The 22,956-nt window shown below is 37.5% G+C and overlaps 1 protein-coding gene and 1 long non-coding RNA gene across 9 annotated transcripts in view; one reads left to right on the top strand and one right to left on the bottom strand.

Annotated features, from left to right (window-relative positions):
* LOC140483751 (uncharacterized) overlaps positions 1-16,594 on the top strand; it is a 56,316-nt gene extending 39,722 nt beyond the window's left edge. For both annotated transcript variants that reach the window (XR_011962032.1, XR_011962030.1), the window contains 3 exons: positions 8,261-8,356; positions 9,111-9,238; positions 15,400-16,594. This is a non-coding gene — a long non-coding RNA (uncharacterized lncRNA). The remainder of the gene's footprint in view (positions 1-8,260; positions 8,357-9,110; positions 9,239-15,399) is intronic.
* ccdc125 (coiled-coil domain containing 125) overlaps positions 1-22,956 on the bottom strand; it is a 52,524-nt gene that overhangs the window by 15,602 nt on the left and 13,966 nt on the right. For 3 of the 7 annotated variants that reach the window (XR_011962029.1, XR_011962026.1, XR_011962028.1), the window contains exons 5-12: positions 22,056-22,133; positions 16,592-16,677; positions 14,170-14,252; positions 13,183-13,298; positions 12,225-12,332; positions 10,593-10,767; positions 9,924-10,060; positions 7,385-7,738 (exon numbers count right to left, since the gene is read on the bottom strand). Coding sequence is in view for 4 of the 7 variants with exons in the window: in XM_072582236.1 (XP_072438337.1) it covers positions 7,484-7,738; positions 9,924-10,060; positions 10,593-10,767; positions 12,225-12,332; positions 13,183-13,298; positions 14,170-14,252; positions 16,592-16,677; positions 22,056-22,133 (1,038 nt within the window). In the remaining 3 variants the exon portion in view is untranslated. Of the gene's footprint in view, positions 1-4,887; positions 7,739-9,883; positions 10,061-10,592; positions 10,768-12,224; positions 12,333-13,182; positions 13,299-14,169; positions 14,253-16,591; positions 16,678-22,055; positions 22,134-22,956 lie in introns of those variants that run through there. The other 4 variants (XM_072582236.1, XM_072582213.1, XM_072582257.1 and 1 more) reach the window with 3 other exon arrangements.

Below are 22,956 nucleotides of genomic sequence, written 5' to 3'. Positions count from 1 at the left end.
CATTGTTTTTGAATACACGGTATTGGTGATTTTCCTCTGCTCTGCATAATTCCTCTGTGCTGCAGTGTGTGGTGGCACGTTGAAATAATATTCTGATGCAGCTTCGTTTGCGAATGTTGGGATGATTGCTTCTGTAGTTCAATATTTGGTCAGAATGTGTTGTTTTCCTGTAGACGCTGGTTTGAAATTCCCAGTTGGCTGTTTGCTCAACTGTGACATCTAGGAATGATAGTCTGTTGTTGTTTTCCTCCTCTTTTGTGAATTTTATGCCAGGAAGGGTATTATTGATGGTCTTGAAGGTTTCCTCTAATTTGTTTAATGATGAAAAAGGTGTCATCCATGTAGCAGACCCAAAGTTTAGACCGGATGGTTGGCAGAGCTGATTGTTCGAGTCTCTGCATTACTGCCTTTGCTAAGAACCCTGATATTGGAGATCCCATGGGTGTTCTGTTGATTTGTAGGTTTTGTTGCTGAAGGTGAAGTGTGGGGTAAGGAATAGGTGCACTAGCTTGATGATACACCAACCAGCACCAGCAAGGACAGTATGTGTCTTTGGTTCTTCCAACAGTGTAGTCCCTGTTTCCTTGGCCAGGCTGATGTTGATAGATGTGAAGAGGACTGTTACTTCAAAGGAGACCATTATTTCATCCTCTTCTATCTTGGTATCTTTGGTTTTCAGGAATTCTTGGGTGGAGTGGATGGAGTGGCGTGAGTCTTCTGCTAAGTGTTTTAGTCTTTGGTGTCGCTCCTTGGCCAATCTGTAAGTTGGTGTTCCAGGTAGTCCGACTATGGGTCTGAGGGGGGGCTCCTGGTTTGTGAACTTTGGGCAATCCATAGGAGGGTGGTGTGTTGGATTCATCTGATTTCATTTTTAGACGTCTGTCTTATTTATTTCTCCAGATTTGAGTAGGGCTGTGATTCAGTTCTCTTGTTGTGGGGGTCGGGTCTATTGCCACTTTGATGCTAGGTGTTGGTGTCTGCAAGTAGTGCGTTCGCTTTATCAATGTAGTCTCTTTGATTTAAAATGACTGTCAAGCGTCCTTTGTCTGCAGGTATGATAACAATGTTTTTATCTTTTTTTAGTCTGTCTAGTGTTTTCCTTCCTTTTTCCTGCTTCATGTTGGTGCGACTGCCTGTCTGATAGTTTGGTTGGTTTCTGCGGTGAGTTGGTTGTCTTTCAGTGTTGTTTATAATACAGAGAAATCTTTCTTGTGCGCATCCTGGCAGTTGTAATTTAATCCTTAAGGCAGGTTTTTCTGTATCTGTTAAGAGTCAGTTAGATAAGTTTTTTTTTCTTAATCCATGCTTGGGTGTTGTCAATCTTGTTATTTTGTGTAAGTTTGTCTCGTTTTTTCTGCAGGTCTAGTTTTTTTTCATTTTGTGTTTGTTGCTGTCAAATATCTATAACTTGTTGTACTGTGTCTGTCTATTCATGGTCTGTTGCATGAGTGAATAATTATTTTTGGTGCAGAATTCCTGATTGTATTTACAGAGTATGTTGTGGGCATCATTAATCATTTCTCTAAGCATTCTACAGCCATTTTGCTCTGCTGTTCTTTTGGCTAGTGGGGTGTGAAGGGGAAGTTGTATTGAAGAATGTAGGTAGTACTGATTTTCTTAGGCATTCATGCAGGAAGTACAGCTGTTCGTGGGTGGCGCTCTGGTGGGTGGCATTCATTTCCCATTTCAGGGCCAGTTTTTGCTTAATGCATCCATACATGCATCCAGAAACCCTAGCCATTCTCAGCTACATCAAAGACATTTCAGAAATGACTGCCACCCTACTCAGAGCCCTTGTGGGCATTTTGGTAGCCCACAAACCCACCAACACACTAAAACAGCAGCTAACTGAACTCGAAAGACCCCATACAGACAAGCGAAACTAAATGTCATTTGCAAAATACATGCAAGAACTGTAACAAACACTACATTGGACAAACAGGCAGAAAATTATCCACCAGGATACACAAACATCAGCTAGCCACAAAACAATACAACCCTCTCTCACTAATATCCTTACATACAGACAAGGACATCAATTTGACTGGGACAACACATCCATCCTAGGACAAGCCAAACTGAGACATGCATGCAAATTCATAAAAGCATGACATTCCAACCGGAATTCTATCAACAAATACATTTACTTTGATCCCATTTACCACCCCTGAGAAAAAGGTCAGGAAATGATATCACCATAGGAGATGACATCACCAACTCCAGGAAACCCAAACATAAATAGAAAGCAGGAAACACAGCAGTGCTTTGTCTGGAGGCTCACTGACTATGTTACCCAGTTTAGTGATGAAATGTCTGAAAATTAACCTTCCAGCTCAGTGAGCAAACCTACATCCAATTATACTGTCAAAGGAGCAATGATCTCAGCACTGATCTCTGGGAAACACCTTTGTGTACCTCTAAGCTGAAAAATAACTTACTTCTACTGTCTGCTTTCTGCTCCTTAACCAATGCCCTCTTTAGTTCTGTTAACAAGTCTTTCCATTACCATGAATGAATAAAAAGTACTCTTCTCCATCAATAACAGGCCAAGAGGAGAATGGATAATGGTTATTCATGAGAGGGCTACACAGTAGATAAGGAAAAATTGTTCTTACTCAAAGAATTAAGAATGAGAGGATAGAGATTTAAAGTGATTCACAAAAGCAGCAAATACGATATTAAGCAAAAATCTATTTTGAATTTTGAAATCTATTTCAAGTTTTGAGTGCATTATCTGGAAGTGCAATGGAAGCAGTTTTAGTTATGGCATTCAAGAGGCCATTTGTTTTTATTCAAATAGTCATCCATGCACAGCGATACTGGGAAACATCACTAACTTCAAAATCATGATGTTCATTTAAAGAATTGGTGTGGATGTGATCAGCCAAATGCTGCCCTCTTGTGCCATCTTGTACCATAACAATTCTGCAATTCTGTGAATTTGTCAAACATGACTTTTGGCAAATCCACAGTGACTGCTAAATGATAACTAATATTATGTCAATTGATGGATAATTTTACCAGTACTATCAGAAGTTTTTCCACCATTGTTGAAGGGGTGATTGATCTTGTTATTGGATTTAGCCATTGAGAAATAAATCTGCCTTGGCAATTACAGTGTAAGAAAAGTAGAGAAATAGACAAAGGAGAAGGTCTGAAATGGCAGTCATTTAAACAAGTTTAACATAGGACTCTATAAAAATTCATTCCAGTTGAAAAGGACTTCATGAGAAGGATGAACTACCCATCGTTAACGAAGACAGTCAAGGACAACATCAATCAAACACTAAGGCATACTATGAGTGGTAGACCAGAGGATTGAGAATTTCTTTTAGGAACTAGCAGCAGATAACTCCACTGATCTTTGTGTCATCTGCAAACTTACTAATCAAACCACCCATATTTTCCTCCAGCTCATGGATATATACTACAGACAACAGAATACCGAAGACGGATCCCTGTGGAACTAGTTCCCAGCCTCCATTCTGAAAAACACTTGCCACTTTTACGACCAAGCCAGTTTTGTATCCATTTGAGCCAGTCCATCCTGAATCCCATGCGATTTTTGTTTTTGTTCCAGGACTGTATCAAATGCCTTATTAAGTTCCATATAAATTACATCCACAGCCCTTCCCTCATCAATTACCTTTGACACCACTTCAAAAAATTCAATCAGGTTGGTGAGACAAACTTCCCCATATAAAACCACGGTGCATGTCACTAGTGTATTTTCTTCCAAATGTACACAGATCTTGTCCCTCAGTATCATCTTCAAAGCTTCCCCACCACAGACATCAGGTTGACTCGCCTATCATTTCATGTATGATCCCCACTTCCTTTCTTAAGCAAGACGTTGGAGTATGGTGTACCGTTCTGGTTGCCTTGCTATAGGAAGGATGTCAAATTGATGCAGAGAAAATTTGCAAGGATGGTACCAGGACAGGAGGGTTTGAGTGACAAGAAGAGGCTGAATATGCTGGTACCTTTTTGACTGGATTGGAGGAGATTGAGGGGTGACCTTACTGAGGTTTGTAAAGTCATGATGGACATAAAGTGAATAGCAAGGGTGTTTCCCTTACGATTGGGGGTTTCAAATCAACATGACACATCTTTAAGGTGAGAGGAGAAAGACTTGAAAGACTGTAGGGGCAACGTTTTCACACAATGATTGGTATGTGGAATGAACTGACACAAGAAGTGGTAGATACAGGTACAGTTACAATACTTGAGACATGTGGACAGGCACATGAATAGGAAAAGTTTACAGGGATATGGGACCAGCTTAGTTAAGGAAACTTGGTCGATTTAGACCCTTTGTTCCAACTTGTCTATTTCCAGGCTGTACAACTATAGCATAGTAAGAAAATAAGGGGACGCTATTTAAAAACCAAAATGAGAGATTCTCATGAATGGATAAAATTAGTTTTGTCATTTTCTATTTTTATCTGGCATGTTAATTAAGTAAACTGTCTATATAAATTCAAATTGTTAAAGTCAAAACTATTCTCTTGTGAATTGCGTTAGTGATCCCTTTGATACAAGTACAATTTTTCATATTGCATTTGGATAAAATTAGACAATATCAACTTTGTTCCACTCTAAAACATCTGTTGCATTTTCTCAAATCAAATTCCCTGTTGAGGTTTTATGGCAAATAAGGTAATGTCAGAAAGGCTTAAAACGGACACTGTGATCTCATGGCTGAATTGAAGCAGAACAGGGAAATTCTCCTCAAAACAGATCCTTAACCCAATACTAGTAAAAATTGACTGATTGGTTGTTTATTTGTTTGCGACAACAAGCTGGTGTGCATATTAACTGCTGCATTGTTTGTGTGTGTGTTTAATTTACTTGCTTACTGACTGGGACGCTTTTAGACTAATGAGATACGGTTTACCATGAGAAGTAGTTTATTATTGTTGATACACAAGTTATATCCATGTAATTCTATAAAACCAGTCTTTCCTTGTATTTCCTGAGTAACCTTGCAGTTCTTAAATTCCTATGTCATCCCACTTTTTAAAAAATTTGCTTTGGATGCGCAAAGTGATAAAGAAATTTGTACTACCTGAGTTACAGCTAACCAAACTGAGGTGGAACCTGTGTTTCTTGCTTCCAAGGTTCCTGCTTCTTGTGCAGACATAGTCTCTGGAGTATCAGGCCCTCTGATTCAAGTGGCCCATTTAATTACAGTTCTCCAGTGCATTCCCAAGTATAGTGTCTTACTATCATTGAACCAACATGCAGATTTCTCCTATGTATTTACATCGTGGAATCAAACTGATATATTTAACATAATTCAGCTATGTGTTTCTAGCCCAGGAAGATGTGTTATAAAAGGCAGTACTGGATACTGAATTTCCATATTGATTGAGCCAACTCTAGGAGCGAGGCTGTTTTCAAAACAGTTCTACCAAATGTCCAATCTATCTGAAACTTTGCTGCATTGACCCAACAATATCTATTCAATATAGTCAATCAAGGTAAATGGCTTGCATATTTCTAGCCTGATCCAATTTGACAGTAAATTCTGCAAGCTTCCTAACTGGCTTGCTGGGAAGGGAACACAATCAGTTGGCCAATTTTCGCAGCATGCCATTGTGTCCTGAAAAAGCTGTTATTTGAAGGGACATTTTACTACTTACATTGCTTAAATAGTACTCAGCACACTGCAAAATGAATTCATTGCAAACCACTTTTGGATGTAGCATGATAGGTGCTATGAAAATATAAATTACTTCTTTCATGGGATGAAAGTTTTTTAAAAATACCAATCCTAAATTTGCTGTCCACTTGCAATTTAATCTGAAATAACTTTGCAAATATCTTTTCATAATGGTATAGTTTTGCAGAAATCTTCTTTCTGAATACCATCTTTCAAAGCTCAAGATACACTTTTTGTGATCTTCAAAAGCTCAAAAGCATCATGACAATTTTCATGATCACCTTCATGTCTTAATTAGATTACTTACAGTGTGGAAACAGGCCCTTCAGCCCAACAAGTCCACACCAACCCGCCGAAGTGCAACCCATCCAGACCCATTCCCCTACATTTACCCCTTCACCTAACACTACAGGCAATTTAGCATGGCCAATTCACCTAACCTGCAAATTTTTGGATTGTGGGAGGAAACCGGAGCAAACCCACGCAGACACGGGGAGAATGTGCAAACTCCACACAATCAGTCGCCTGAGGCAGGAAATGAACCCGGGTCTCTGGCGCTGTGAGGCAGCAGTGCTAACCAGTGTGCTGCCCATCTGTGCCACCATGCCGCCCATGATCGGAACTAAAACAGTTCTTAAGGGTCAATCTAGCTGGAGCACTGCCACTTTGCTTTTGATCTATATTCCACATTGAGGTTATGTATTAAATAAATATTTCTAGACTCTTAAATAATGTTAAGTCCCAAGTTGCATTCATAAATATTTGTACATTCAATATATGAATATAATTAGATTTAGTAAGTCACTTACTAATTTTGTAAGGCAAATTAAACTGTGCAAACTAATTAGACTCTAAATAATTGCTTGCCAGTCTGAAATTAAAAGAGATTGGTTGAAGCTTCCTGTCTTGCACTCATCAGGGCTAGGATGCAAAAAACAAAACTAAGAAAAATGGGGAAGCCTATTTATACAGTTTTAGTGGAAGAATTACCAGAGTGCTGGCTGGTCTGAGAACTGAAATGGGTCATTAACTGTTCCTACTGGATTACCATGCCAATCAGTCAACATTCTCTTCCCATGCTCTTTAGTGTTCCTTTGCCAAGTCACTATCTTGTGTCCCAGTCCTGATAAGTGCAAGATGAAAAGCTTTGACTTGTCTCATTTTAATATTTACATTAGATTACCAATATTTTACTAAGAACAAAATCAAATTAGGCCGTTGCCAGGAATGGAGGTTTTGAGTTAAAAGGACAGGTTGGAGAAGCTGAAGTTTTTTTCCACTGGAGCATAGGCGGTTTAACCTTATAGAGTTTTAAAAAATTATGACAGGCATAGCTAAGGTGAATGACAGGGTGGGGGAAGTTCAAAACTATGGGGCATATTTTTAATGTGAGGGGAGAAAGTTTTAAGAATAGAAGGAGAACCATTTTTTAAAAAAACAATGGTTTATACATGGAATGAGCTGCCAGAGACAGCGGCGGATGCAGGTATAGTTCCAACATTTAAGACATTTGGTTAAGTCCACTAACAGAAAAGGTTTTGGAGGGATGTGGGCCAAACAAAAGAAAGTGGAATTTGTTTAATTTGGGAATATGGTTGGCATGAAGGTTATGTTTCCATGCTGTATAACTCTAGAAGTGGCTTAAACAATTATTAAGTCTTTTTACAAGTTAATTTAAAAAATAGATATCATGTCCATTCTGAAAGAATGTCTTCTTACATTTATGAACAATCATGGAATTTTTTTGGCTTCAGTACTAATGTTTGTTCCATCAAATGTCTTGCCACAAGCTCTGTTTTAATAAATTCTTCTGAATTTTCAATTGCCCATGAAGTAACCTGCAGGGGAAGAGTTTGTCCTCAAAACCGTCTTGTGTTCACTTGGGTTTCGATCAGTTGATAGGAAAGAATTATTTTTTAAATCATGCAATCTTTTTTGACAATGATCAACTTTAAAAATTTCAGTTGCTGCAGTATCCTTCCTCAAGGACTTTCGTTCTAGATCCTCAACACGTCGGGCCAACATATAGCTAACCTTCCGCTGATGTGCCAGAGCTTCCTCTTTATCATTTAACTAAGAATGGAAAGAAATAAACACATTTAGAATCTTAGTTATGGTTAATATAATACCTGAGCAAGTATCCAATGAACACTTCAAGTCAGTTAGAATAATTTGTGGCAACTCATTTCATAAGACAACTATAAACAAGACAGGCCATTCATCTCACCCTAGACAGAATTCATACATCCAGGATTATCTTGACAGACACTAAATGAATCTTAAATAATAATACCAGTTTTCTGTTCTCTTATAGTACCCAAGAATCCATTTCATGCATTTGTGATAGCACGGAGTCTGGTGGTCAATTCATGCTGTACAAGAAGTCTGAGCATAGTTGATAGTTCAATGCAAGAATCCAAGTTACTCTACTCCTTTCCCAAATATAAAACTTTTAAAATATTGGGATCATCCACTATTCTCTGCCTGATCCACGTGTCTCACTTATCAGAATTGGACAAAGTGCCCAAGGTGTGGTAAGATTCAAACCCTATCCAGTTTGACTTATTCTACTTTGTATTCTACAATATTAAACAGACAATGGAAAACTTTAGGAAGAATGCAAGAGACCTTGAAAAGGTGCAAGGGAGATTCACCAGAATTCTTCCAGAAATGGGGGATATTAGCTGCAAGGTATGTTATAAGCATTTTGATAAAGACTGACAAGATTATGAAATTGTTTTATAAAGGTAGACAAGAAAAACAATGATTCCGATTCATAAATGTTAAAAAGAATAGTGGGCACAGATTTAGAGTTTTGGGCTAGAGATACAAATGAGGAAGAACACTTAACACACCAAATGATAGTGACCTAGAATACACAGCCTGTGAAGCTAGTGGAAGCAAAGAGGATCAGTAACTTCAAAACTGGACGGGCACTTGAAGGAAATAAACTTGCAGGGCTACACGACAGCGTGAGAAAATAAAGCTGAGTCTATTGCTTCATGAAGAGCCAAAGCAACTGGCTAGGCCTGAATGGCCTCCTATTAAGCCACAAATGACTAAGTCATTCTTCATTACTTTCTTAACTGCTGTTCTGAATTGTTGGACATCGAGCAACAAGTCAATGAATTCTTCTTGATCTTTTTAAAAACTTTACATTAGCCACATTCCGATAGAACACACTTAAGATTTATCTGTTAAACTTCGTAAATTTTCAGTACAACAATGAACTTCATGCTATCAAGAGAATTAATATAACAAATCATTGCAGCAAAGGTAAAAGCATTGCAGCAAAGGTAAAAGCATTGCAACCAAGACTTCTGCTCAAAAAGACAGGACCATAGCAAAACCATATGGAAAAAGATACGAATTAGTATTTTGTATTAAAAACAGATGACGAGAGAATGGATTTTCTAACATTTTAACATGATCCTGTTCCATCTAGTTTTGACAGGAACAAATGAACACTGCAAGTGAAATATTTATACCTATTTCATCATGAGGAAGAGCATACCAAAAAAAAACCCAGCACATGATGTTTGGTACTGCTTTGTTTCCTCTTGCATCACCTGTGTAAGTTGCATCATTTATTTTTAATTGCTGTCTGATAGTATAAACCTTGAGTATTGCTGAAGAAAATAAACATTTTGTCAAAGCTTTTCACCTTGTATTCATCAGGATAATTTTTAAGGAATACCAATGTAAAAAGAAAACATTCATACACTATAAGCATATGACGACTGGTTAATGACAACACAACTGATAGAGACACTGCCACAGAGAATGTATCAGAGAGATGAGGAGTGACAGTTACCTACAAGCTTTGCTTAAGTTTTAAAGCAAGCAGGTTATCTCTGATTTCTCAGGGCAATGCCTTGACCATCAACTCAGAATGGCAGTCTCCTATTTTGCTGAGGTGAAACAGGCAACGTACATGGTAATGGTTAGTTTATGGACTCTTATTGGTTGAGGCAATCAATGCTCTCATCATACGACTGTTGATTTTACTTTGCATTGGTACTTTCTGCAAATTGTCCTGATCAGTGCATTATGAAATACTTCAAAATTCTTTTGCCAAGCTGTATTAGCTTATTTTATCAACAATCATGTATGGAAGTCCTGATATTTTTTCAAATATTGATCGAGATATGCCATTTCACTAACACCAATATGAAATATCAAAGTTTGTTGAAATATTCTATAGAATCACACCCTCACCACAAAATTAGATAGTATTGAGTTTAAAACCATCACAGACCAAGTCTATAAGTATCCTTAGCACCTCCCGCGTGTCATCCAAGACCTCCAAATTCTTTTGGTCTGTTGAGGAACTGAACAGACCCTTCAACTTTTGGCCAAGTGTTGAATGAATCACTTTTGTTCCCTGAATAGGATCTGGAATATTGTATAAGCAAGAAAAAGAAAACAACTTACATTAAACAAAAAGTCAGGTATTAATGTCAAATCAGTATACTGTTGGGAACAGATTGATCTCATGAAATGTTCAATGATAGTTGATTTTGAGTAGATTTATGTCTGAAATCAAAATACACATTTGTACACACATTGACTGAGTTTATATGAAACAGATACACAATTGAACAGAACTCAATGTTTTCATTTCATACATTTACAATTTACCACCAATATCATTTACAAAAGTACCTATTAGAATAAATGTGTTCATTGAAAATAAAAATCATCATACATTTCTTTTAGCTCTGTAGATATAGTACTTAAGCACTATTGTACTCAGAAGATGAAAAACAGAAGTTGGTAAATCTTCAACTGTAGCAACGCCTTAGATTGTCCTCAAACATTAGTTTAAAACATGAACAAAGCCTTTGTTTGAATGTTAACTGCAATATCAATGGCAAGACCAACACATCAATTAAAAGATTCACAATTTTACATCCCTAGGCTTTACCTTCTTTTATTTGATTCCAAACAAGCCCTTTCTTAGGAGCTTTTCGATGCAGTTTTTCCACTTCACTAATTCGGAGAGTTTGATCATTTGTTCTTTTTAATTGATGTTCAAAAGCAATTCTAAATGCATCAGCCACTATGTAGGCCTCTTCCTCTCGCTTTCTCTGAAGATCAAACTAATGATTCAAGATTACATATGGAAAAAAATAGAACTGATAAGTTCTTGTGTCTATTACAAAGGTTAAAACACAAAAACAATGCAAAGAACAGTTCAGATATAGACATCCCATCCAGTTTGCAGCTTTCCCATCATTGTGGTATACAGAAAAGTTTAGACATAAAAATACACATCCAACTTCCACATCCTTCAATTTCAGTGTCATGTTATGCCTGTGTTGATGCATCATTAATTTACAGACATCCGTGTTCCAGTTGTAAAACTATGCCAGCCAATTTCAAACATACTAGCCACTCTGATGTCAGGACATTCAAGTCCAATTCTGTTGATCAGATTTATTGATCACCAACTGTTTAGTGAGCGGTGATCCAAATGCTATTAGAAAAGCAACATGCTGAAAATATGGAGCAACAATACTAAAACTCTTGTTCTGTCCAAATCTACGTCTCAGTTTTATCCTGTATTTGCAGAGGGGCAGAAAGAAGCTTGACTGTTGTATGCATGCCAGTAGCTATAAACAATTAAATAACAACATTTGGATACATACAAGTCAAACAATTAGATATCTGAAGATATTTTCAGCATGAATATAATTACATTTGTCAAAACTGGACACATTTGAAATACTACTACTTCCTATCAAGCTAGTTAAGCCTGGAATCTGTGCAATACACAATGCTGGTTTATGTAACATTTGTAAAGATGATCACTCTTGTACAGTTCATTGGGTCATGTGCCAACTTAGTACCAACCTAGAACCTTTAGTTTCCTTTTCAAAAGCAAAAAAGACACTGCAATATTAATTCTTTTCAAATCATGTCCTGTTTAATCTGCTACATTTAAGTTCAGTTGAATGAAAGACCACGTATAAACACAAATATACGAACAAAGCAGAATGGTAGGTGACTTGACGGTTCGAGCCTATTTCACCATTCAATGAGATCATAGCTAATTTGATTTTAACCTCAACTTCTGCACATTCCTGATAATCTTTCATACCCATTAAAATCACTTGTTTCAAGAACTAAATAAAGATGCTCTAGCTCTATGCACTCATTACAGTGATTATTATTGATCTAAGATTGGTAAATTAAGATTGGAATGAAGATATTAAGAGGATGAAACTTCTGTGCTGCCACTGTAACTTCACAGAAACCTTGTTTATGTCCTTAAAGTTTAAGGGATGAATTTAGCTTCTAAAAAGTATAACAGCACAGAGAGTACCAAAGAAATTCACCTATCACTTTCAGGTGAATATTTGTTTACCCAAGACCTAACTCTAACAAGCACTTTACAATAAAGTGAAGCATTCTGATTATTTTTGGATTCAGTGTGCAATGTAGTGTCTGCATTATGAATCTGAAGTAACAGTGGCAGAATGCCTTAATTTTACTTGATACACGATTCACGTTTTAAATAATTTAATCCTAGTAATGAAGTTAAAAAAGTTGGTACCTCTTGCTTCTGCTGCAGTAGCTGTTTCCGTGTGGCAGCTGCCATCCTGGCACAAGCACAGGGCTCTCCTCCAGTACCATTACAGTGACACGCTCCAAGCACTCCCAGCTGAAGAATAATATAAATCTTGATCAATGGAAATGTTCAGTCAGCTAAAATATAAACACTAAATGTTTATCAAAAAATTACTCCTTTTTTTAATCACTATGTAAATTTCAGTGATCTAATCCGGGACTCCCAAACATGAACAGTTTGTTTACAGTATCAGAACTATCCCACAGATAGCTTGTCACAACACTTGTATAAACCCACCCCCCCCAAAAAAAAGCCTCATCAGAACTGACTGAAAGGTAAAAACACACCTGGAAAAATAATTCTTAGACCATCAGTTTGACTTAATTGGTAGCACTCTCACCCAAGTCAAGTTTGTGGGTGCATGCCTCACTGCAGAATTTGCACATAATCTCAGCTACCACGAGAGAATGAAGTACTGTCGTATTTTTTAGATGAAGTGGTAAATTAAGACTCTGTCTGCCTGAAAGAACTCAAACGATTTTACTGCAGTATAGGGGATAACAGGAGAAATTTCTCAAGTGAAAATTTGAGTCTTTGCTTTTTGCCTTTCTCTGGCTTTCAGCCAAATCAGCCTCAGTTTGCTGCCACATTGGCTGAGATTTTGGATTCAATGCTGTAGTTAGCACTCCCATTGGTTACTGTTTCAAGAGAACAATTTTGCCTTGTACACTTGTTCCTAAACAGCATATCCAAAATAGTGAATGCATCATAGGGAAATCTGAAAGGTATGTCCACAGAGCCAGTTCAAGTATTATCAAGAAATATATTTGTACTTTTGAAAATTTGGCATCAATGTACTAATCAACCAAAATCTCTGACAAAGTAAACACAGAATGGAAACAGATTATAAACTGTAAGTAAAGGGGTTTTCTTAGATTTTTACCTCCAACGTTGTAACTTCAGTGAAGCATTTCTTATTTACTGGCAATGTGCTTTGGAAGGTCTGCTGATCCTTTGCATCAAGCATTGCAAGTAATTCTGAACACTGCTGGTTCAAAACTAAGAAAACAAATATAATGGACCCTGTATAACAATGTCAATATCTAAAGTGTCACAGCAAACATTTCCAAACACTAAAAAGGATGCCACAGATCAAGGTTTGCAATTCCAATCACGGAGAATAGACCTTTCAACAAGTTTTAATCTAAGTTATTATGAACTGAACAAATCAATGCAAGTACAAATATTGTGTTATGATTTTAAAGGCATTGGTCCAAATAACCATTTGACCAGAAAGCCATTCTTTAAAATTATAAAGCTGCCATCACCCAATTTTTTCCAGTCAAAGTTGAAAAGTCAAAAATTGCTTTGCTAATTCCCAAATCTGATTTGAGATAAAATTGGTTCACTGTGGAATAGTTATCATTTAGGCAACCTATCAGCAATCAGGGTACATAAGAGTCGTTACCTTGAACCACAGTACATTGGATCACATGAGAAGAGGAAATTTAAAACAAGTACAGCATTATAGATTAACAAAGATTTTAAATCTCATTCTTAATCTGCTGAGAGATTATTCAGATGGAGACTTACTGCATGGAGAATATTGTTGGGGACAGGAACATACTTTGCTGCAATACACCACTCAACATCAAGGCGTGCACATGAATAATGTGCAAGGTAATCAGGTTAACCAGCCCAGCATAATTTCACCACAGCACAGGTGATGGTCAGGACTTAGGACAAGTGGGCAGGAGAAATTGGAGGGAACTAAAAGAAATACCAAAACATTTGAGAACTATTAAATCAACAATTAGTTACAAAACCAGACTTTTATTTCTGAGATTTATATTTGAATCTACCTCAGACTGATAATGGGATGAAGAGGTGTTTCATCTCATCACATTTCAGTAATGCTCTAAAAACTTACTTGTATTTTCTGATTTGAGATTCCGAATTTCACTATCTTTTGCCGCCAAAGTTTTTGAAAGTTCAGCATTTTCAATACATATCCTGTAAAGAAAAGGATACCTGAAGTCTGCAGTATTCGTATGCAAATGCTTGGGAAAATCGAAGTTCAAAATATGGAGCCTTTAAAAATAATTATTTGACACTTGAAAATAACTCAAAATTGAACTACTGACATAATATCACAGTATTAACGATTTAGATGAGGAAGCTAAATGTAATATCTTCACGTTTTTAGACAACACAAAGCTGGGTGGGTGGATGAACTGTGATGTCGATACAGAGATGCTTTAATATGATTTGAACAAGTTGAGCGAGTGGTAAATGCATGACAGAAGAAATATAATGTAAATAAATGTGAGGTTATCCACTTGGGTCACAAAAATCAGGAAGGCAGATTTCTGAATTGCAATAGATTTGGAAATAGGGAGCTTCAACGCTGAAGATAAGGAATCAGCAAGTGGTAATGAAGGCAAATTGTATGTAGGCCTTCACAGCAAGAGTTTGAGTACAGGAGCATGGATCTCTTGCTGCAGGGACAGCATTGTACAGGGCCTTGATGAGATTACACCTGGAGAATTGTGCGCAGTTTTGGTGCCCTTATCGAACGATGATATTTTGGCTATGGAGGGAATGCCATGGTTTATCTGATTGCTTCCTACGAGGACGGGATTGACATTGGTCTCAACTACTTTGTGATGGAAAATTCCACAGGCTCACCATTCTCTGGGTGAAAATAAATTTTCATCTCCATCCTAAATGGCCTACTCCAAACTGTTACACTATGACGCCTGTATCTGGATTCCTTGATCATTGGGAACATCCATTTTGTGTTTATCCTGTCTGTTCCTGTTGGAATTTTATAGGCTTCTTAGATCTGTCCAAGATCTCAGAACAGAGAGACATACAGAAATAGAGACAACTTCACTTGATTTGACTCTGTTCAAAGCACAAGTAATGAAAACCTTCTGATATGAAATTAGAAGTAGCAGGTCTTATAATTTTCAGATTTTTTTGCCTTAGACAAAGACATGCCACTACAGGACCCATTCAACACTCATCCACTTGCATCAACACTTGTAACATCCAGATGCTTTGAGTGTATGCACAACTTTCAGGCAATAGGTGGGAATGTTCTGAGCTGCGAGGTCGAACCTTTGTTTCCAATGACATAATTTCTTCATTTTTTCAGACATGTCCTTGGAAGTCCTCTGAAAACGCAAGATCACTGACAGACATTCCATCCATTCAAAATTGGCATGTCCAGAACAGGATGCTTGAATCTTCCCAGATTGCCAATTCTAGCAGACAGCACGTTAGCCTCAACGATCTCAGAAACAACCTTGTTCTTCCTAAATTGCAAAATGTACCTAGAAATCCAGCCATTACCCCACATAGCAACACTAGCTAAAAGAAAAGGGAACCAAACCTCCAATGATCCAACCTCAAACCTCCAAAAATACACAAGTCTTGAAAAGCACACAACAGAATTTCTCACTAACATAAGAAAAGAAAAGGGGCTGACAACCCAAAGATATTCTCAAAGCTACACTCGGAATGAGTGATCAAATTCTGACTGAGCAGAAAATAAATGGATAGCAAGACACAAAGAAGGGAAAGAGATGCTCAGAAATGGAGAGAGAAAGAGGACTCACAGGTCAACTCGGGTAATACCACAGATTGCTACAAGTCAAGTGATTGGGATAGTGAGAACCAAAAACGTAATTCAGAACAAGAGAAAAAGGCCTAATCATCTAGGTCACAAGCCACAATCCATGAACGAAGGAACTCAACACAAAAACAATTCATTACTGTGGACTTAGTGATCATTGCACACCTGACTTATGGACCATGTTTGCTTTTAAAATACGCACAAGTATATGCTTGCTTTTATTTGTGGGGAAAGTAAATATATGCAAGACTATTAGACAAATGAAAGCTGCAACAGCTTTCTAAGTCCAGCAGGCACCTTAAGAGTCCAACCTTGTGCAATCTTCAGCCAGCTGGTGAGTCAACTCAAGCTAAGGATTTGAACCACACTGTCTTTATTACTCTTCACCAAACAAGGAATTCACTGTATTGGGCACCAACAAGAACTTCCAGAAAAATAAGGACTCAAATGAGTGGGAAGTCAAAAATTCAACATTGTCTAAAATGTATAGATTAGGTGGATTGGCCATGCAAAATTCTCATCTAGTGTCCAGGGATATGCAGGTTAGGTCCGTTAACTATTGATAAATGTGGGTTATCAGGAATAGGATGGGTTGCTCTTCAGAAGGTCAATGCAGACTCAAAGGAGCTGAATGGCCTCTATCTGCACTAATATTGCACAAGACAATGAACAAGCACTGAAAATATGTTATATTCATAATTAGTCCACTAACCGATCATATCTTCCAATCCAGATCTGTTCCAAATTCTTAAATTTATCCAATTTCCAATCATTTTCCCACTGTAATATATTCACTTCCTGTAGAAAGGGTAACAAAACGTCACATACATTTTCTACTCATCAAAAGGTAGATTGTTAAAGGCATTTTGAAATTGTTTTCAGGACGATCCAAGTAGATCGACTGTAGCGTTTTACTTTAATGGTTAAATGCACTCAGGTACTGACAACAGATACTGGGAAAAAAAATTAGAAAAACTTAAAATCTCAAAGGACAGTAAAAATTATTCTGGTTTTGATTAGCTGTTTTTGGTTTACAAATTAAACACAAAACATACTCTCCTACACTTTGCAACATGCAAATCATTCCCCACCAACCCACCCCCAATCAATAATTTGTTCAACCACCTTTTGAATATTACTACTGAACTGCTACCATCACTCCATCAGGCAGCATTTCCCAGAACATGACAACTCTGTATAAACTACTTTCCTCATGTAGCCACCTGGTTCTTTTGCCAATCATCTTAAATCTATTTCCTGTACTTATTAACAATTTGCCATGAAGAGCATCCATACACTGAATCAGCTTTCCCATATTTACATATTCAGTATCATAACCACTAATGATTTTGAATACCTTATCAAATCTTCCCTAAACGTTCTCTGCTCCAAGGAAAGCAACCATTTACTTTGGTCTCTCCATTGAAGGTTTTTACCCCTTAACCATTCAATAAATGTCTTCCGCATCTTCCTTTATGGCTTGAAACCCTAAAAGTATTTTGCCCATCATGATCGAAATACACTAACAGGGACCAAACCAGTATTTCATAAAGGTTCAGCGTAACTTCCTGCTTTTGATTTCTTTGTGTATACTAATAAGAATACAAAACATGAAAACACCTCAATCTCTCAAATTTACTAATCTAAGATCAGAGCCAAAATCTTTCCCAACCTCTCAGTTGATTTATTTAGTGTCAAAAAAATCTCATTTATCTCAAATGCTAAACATTGAGCAATTGAGCATTTACAGCCTCTGAGACACAATTTCCCAGAAGGAAATCTGCTATCCTCACTTGTTCTCACCTACTGTGACTCCAAAATTACAGAGTTGCCTTTAAAGAGCCCTGAAAGGATATTATACATGAGTGACAGTGGCGCCCACATCCTGCGAAAGAACAATTAAAAATCCCATCAATCTAGTGAACCTTCTGTACTTATCTTGGAAGATGCTACATTCTTAAATAAAAACACCAAATCCGTAAATAATTCTCCCAGACTAGTCTCACCAAAGCCCTATTTGTAACATGACTTGTTTTCTCCTATACTCTTAACTTGTTAGCAATAAAAGCCCAATACATCATTTGCCTTCCAAATTGCTTGCTGTATCTGTATGTAAATTTTATGATTCATGCACCAGAGTCTTTACATCTCAAAATTTACTCAAACCACACCTTCATAACAAAATCAAACTGCTTTTCTATTCTTCCTACCAAAGTGAATATTTGCTCACATTGTCCGGTTCCTTTAGCCTGTGTACAGGCTTCTGGTGATTTTTTTTTGTATTAACAACAAACATTTATAACTGACTCTTAATCCTCTCATTTAAAATTCAAAATATTTATGGCTCAGCCACTGATCCTTGCAGGGCAGTTGGACAATCCAAAATTTACTGTTTATTCATGTACTGCATTTTTAACCCATTAATCAATCCTTAAACCAATAAATTTACACATATCCCATCAAAACCTAACCTTGTGCGAAGATCTTAATGCTTTCTGAAACAATAAAATTTTCTTGCATATTTACTGTGCTAATTATAGCCTCAGAAAACTAAGATTGATTAAACATTATTTTCCTTTCATAAAACCAGACTGACTGTCTAATTATAGTGATTTCACAGGTGCACTGTAACCACTTTTTTAACAATTACTTCAAACATTTTCCCTGCTCCTGATGCAAGTCTAATCGATTTATCACTTCCTGTTGTTTTTAACTTCCTTTGACAGCAAGGTAACATTTACTGCTTTTCTGTCAACACAAAGTTCTAGAATCTATGGAATGCTGGATAATCAAATCTAAAACATCCGCTAAGTTGCCACCTTTTTAAAAAATCCAATGGCATGAATCCAGCATATTTGTCAGTTTTTACTCAATTTCACCAGTACTTTCTCTACACCAGTATTATATTCATTCTCATTACCTCTTTTTAGTTTCTCTCAATATCCAACACATTCTTTTATACTTCCACTGCTAACATCAAATTAAAGTTTTTTTTTAAAATATTGTTGCCATTTCATGATTCCCATTCTAATTGTCTTGTCTCTTACTCAGAGGGATTCCCATTTACTTGCACTAATTTATTTCTTTTTAAAAGTTTTTACAATGCTTGCATGTTTTTTATGTTTGCGATGTGACAATGCTGTAATTTTAAGAAGGTTATTTTGTCCTGGGTTTGTTGAAGAGAGGTGCTGAAGTGGCTATGGGAGTCAGCCTAAATCAATAGTTTAAGAGGTCTTTAGGTTTTGCTTAGAAGCATTTCCCAGATCAGGTGAAGCTGTTTGGGTCCCAGAAGAGTTGGAGCTTCAGTAAATGATTCCTAACTGTGACTTTCTCTGAAATCTCAACATTGAATGGCATGTATGAATCAGTATCTGAATTTATTTTGCCAAGGGGCGTGTTTATGAGTTGATTCTGTATTGGAACTAGTAATGGGTACTAATTATAACTATAGTGTTTAAATAAATTGTGTTTTACTTATCAAGTGGTTTGACAGTTTATCACTTCTGGAACATGCACTTCACATGTACCTTGAAAATAAGAAAAAGTCAGTGTCTAGGCTAACTTCTTAAAATGTTTTGAGGGGGTCTGGTCTGTCCATGACACCCTGCTCATGTACTCTACTTTATTCTACCTTTTTCGCTGTCAATTTGTTGGTCACCATACGATGCTTTTTAGTACTCATTCAGTCCTGCTATTGTACAGTCTGACACTACGCTTAACTTTTTCAGTTAGTCATGACTATACTACTTGTCCAGTGAAGCTTCTAATTCCTCAAGGGAGCATTTATTTGTCATGAACCTGGCCAGTCGTAAAAGATTCTGTATACCTTTCAATGTGTCCTGTTACCTTCAAAGACTGTACAAATGCACCTTCAAAATCTGTTACTACTCTGTACAAAAATGTACTGCATTGGAGTCCTGTCATCTCTAAACTTTAAAACTGCACCCTGTTTAACCAAGTCTGAATCATATTTATCATAAAAAGCAGCAGTAACAACATCTGCCACTCAGCGGGATCACTGTATATTTCCCTCCAGTCTGAAAACTACCCTTCAATATTACACCCTGGTTTTTGTCCCTTAGCTAATTTTGTACCTATGGAGTAACTGTCTTTTTGATCCCAAAGGTTCAACATACAGATCAACCTTGCAATCCTCATGAAGCCATTCTAATAAATTAAAGAACACAACTTGTTTTATTTTAAATCTGCTGCTTTTCATTTCTTAGGCAATTTTACAAAATACTAATTACTCTTGTTTTGTGTTACTATCTCAGTTTCAGTACCACTATGATTAGGCTGACTCTCGTACAGTTACTACTGCTTTCCTCATTAGATAGACTGGAGTACAGCAAGGAAGTTTGGAACATTGTGGCAAGAAACTTTCAACTTCCTTAAACTCAATTGTGTCTGACATGGATTTCTGCTTTGATCATTACCAATACTTTGTGGCACCTTTTCTTCATTTAGATCTAATTTCTCTAACACCCTGTAATTATTTCTGATTTGATGAAGTGTAGGGCTGGGCAAAGCACAGCAGGTCAAGCAGCATCTGAGAAGCAAAAGAGTTAACGTTTTGAGCATAACCCCTATCAGGACTGGAGGGGGATGGGGCTATGGGAAACGTAGGTAGGATGGTGATAGGTGAGCAAAGGTAGGAACTGATCGTGATAGATTGATGGGAAGTGTGGAGCGAATGGGTGGGAAGGAGGATAGACAAGTCAGGACAAAAGGGCGGGGCCAAGTCAGAGGGTTGGATTTGGGGTAGAGGAGAGATTTGCAAACTGGTGAATTCAATGCGGAGGTTGTGTATTTGTAGGCTTCTGAAAAAAAGCAGAAGAGAAAACATTCATTCCAAATCCAGCAGAGGTTTACTTGCATATCCTCGAATCCCATTTACTACATCTGTTGCTTTCCATGTGGTCTCCTCTATATTGGATAGCCGGAGTGCAAACTTGCAAATGGCTAGGGGAACATCTCTGGTTCGTACACATCAACCAACCCCACTTTCCTGAGGCCATCCGTTTCAATCCCCTTCTCACTCCCCAATGACATGTCCATTCTCTGCCTCCTCCACCACCTAAACAAGGCCACCTGCAGACTGGAGGAGGAACACCTCATTTTCCACTCAGACCCTACAACCACATGGCCTCAACATTGAATTCACCAGTTTCCAAATTTCCCCTCCACACGTCCATCGCAGATCTAACCCTGCTACTTGGCTCTGCCCTCTTGACTTGACCTACCTGTCCATCTTCCTTCCCACCTATTCACTCCACACTTCCCACCGACCTATCACAATCACCTCCTACCTTCGTCCACCTACTTTTACCCTAGCCCCACCCCCCCCATTTATTTCTGAGACCCCTCCCCTCCCCAGTCCTGATGAAGGTTATGCCCGAAATGTCAATTCTCTTGCTCCTCAGATGCTGCTTAACCTGATGTGCTTTTTCCAGCCAGACACTTTATTGACTGACTGCTCCAGCATCCAGTCCTCATTATCTCTTAATTATTTCTGTGGCAATGGCAGCATCCTCTTGTGAAGTCAAATGCAATGTACTTATTGAATAAGTTAGCCACACCCCTTGTGTCCACAGATGAAATCCTTGGTCACTAAAATGGTCCTAGCTTTCCTAAGTTGCTTTTTGAAAATCTACTTTTGTACTAGTTTGTAAATGCAATGATAACATGTTCAGGTCATTTTAATCAAACTACAATGAAGAAGCCCTTAATAACTCACTTGAGAAAAAGAGGAAAGGAAGATTCTGAGTTATCCAATTTAAAGAAACTTGAGCTGAAACAGTCTAGAGATGACAGTTGGTCTGTCCTAGTACTGTCAAAAGTCGCCAACATAAACATGATCATGAAGGATACAGGGAAAAAGAGGTTGAGATACACCAAGACGAAAACATTTGCAGAGAATGACATATATCGAACACTCTTATATTAACAAATGTATGGACAAACTGTTGTAATTTCAAACATAATTGGGTCGTATTTGAAAAGGAGGAGAATTACAGCATATGTTTTATTTGCAATATGTCAAAGATTTTTTTTGTCTAAAATGATCAAGTTAGATACTTTTCTTCAGACCATTCTAGAAAGATTTGAATTGAAATATAACGGTTTTGAAAAAAATCAATTAAGAGGAATTGGAGAAAAATAACTTTTTTGTTTACCTTCTCTAAAATCTTGTTTCGTTCGCCTGTTTTTTGAAGTAATGTCTTTGTATGTGCAGTAGCTTTATCAAACACAGCCTGATAAACAGCGAATGGTAAAATTGTAAGTACATATAATCAAATGCAGTGCATCACCAGAGCATCACTTGCTATACTTCATAAAAAATGCTCATTTCAAAACTGCTGTTAAATGAATAATAGAAAAGTACAGGCAAAATAAATTGTTTCTTCATTTTGTTAGGTTTTGGTTAAGTAGTTTGGTTCATTCAGCCAGCTGTGGCTCTGGTACACAATTTTGGAAGTTCAAAATTAGTTTTCTGAACAGTTGACTCACAGAGCTGAGCAATACACATGCTCAGGGCAAAGCCTTAAATATAGATTTTTTTTTGTTTCATTGTCTTGATGTGGCAAAACTAGAAATGCCTGCATTTATTGACTATCCTTAATTGCTTTCAAAGTAATGGGAAGCCACTTTGTTGGGTCACCGAATGTGGCTTAGTACAATTGAGTCAATTGCTACAAGAACAGAAATTGCTCGAAAAGCTCAGTAGGTCTGGCAGCATCCAAGAAAAAAAAAATTCAGAGTTAACATTTTGGATCCGGTGACCCTTCCTCAGAATTGATGGTAGCTAGAAAAATCGGTAAAAACAATGACTGCACATGCTGGAAACCAGATTTTGGATTAGTGGTGCTGGAAGAGCACAGCAGTTCAGGCAGCATCCGAGGAGCAGCAGCTAGGAAAATGTCAGCTTTTATGCAGAAGATAGGTTGTGGGGGCAGAGGGTAAATAAAGAGTAGACAATCAGTGGAGACAGAGCCCAAAGGAGAGGGGAGTGGATTGCTAGAATGTTTAAATGGACAGTTAAGGTGCAGTCATGCTTCTGTGGGTCTGCAACCAGCC

Source organism: Chiloscyllium punctatum, chromosome 2 (assembly GCF_047496795.1).
Source record: "Chiloscyllium punctatum isolate Juve2018m chromosome 2, sChiPun1.3, whole genome shotgun sequence".
In the NCBI taxonomy this organism is placed as follows: domain Eukaryota; kingdom Metazoa; phylum Chordata; class Chondrichthyes; order Orectolobiformes; family Hemiscylliidae; genus Chiloscyllium; species Chiloscyllium punctatum.
This window is presented reverse-complemented; position numbering and strand designations above follow the sequence as displayed.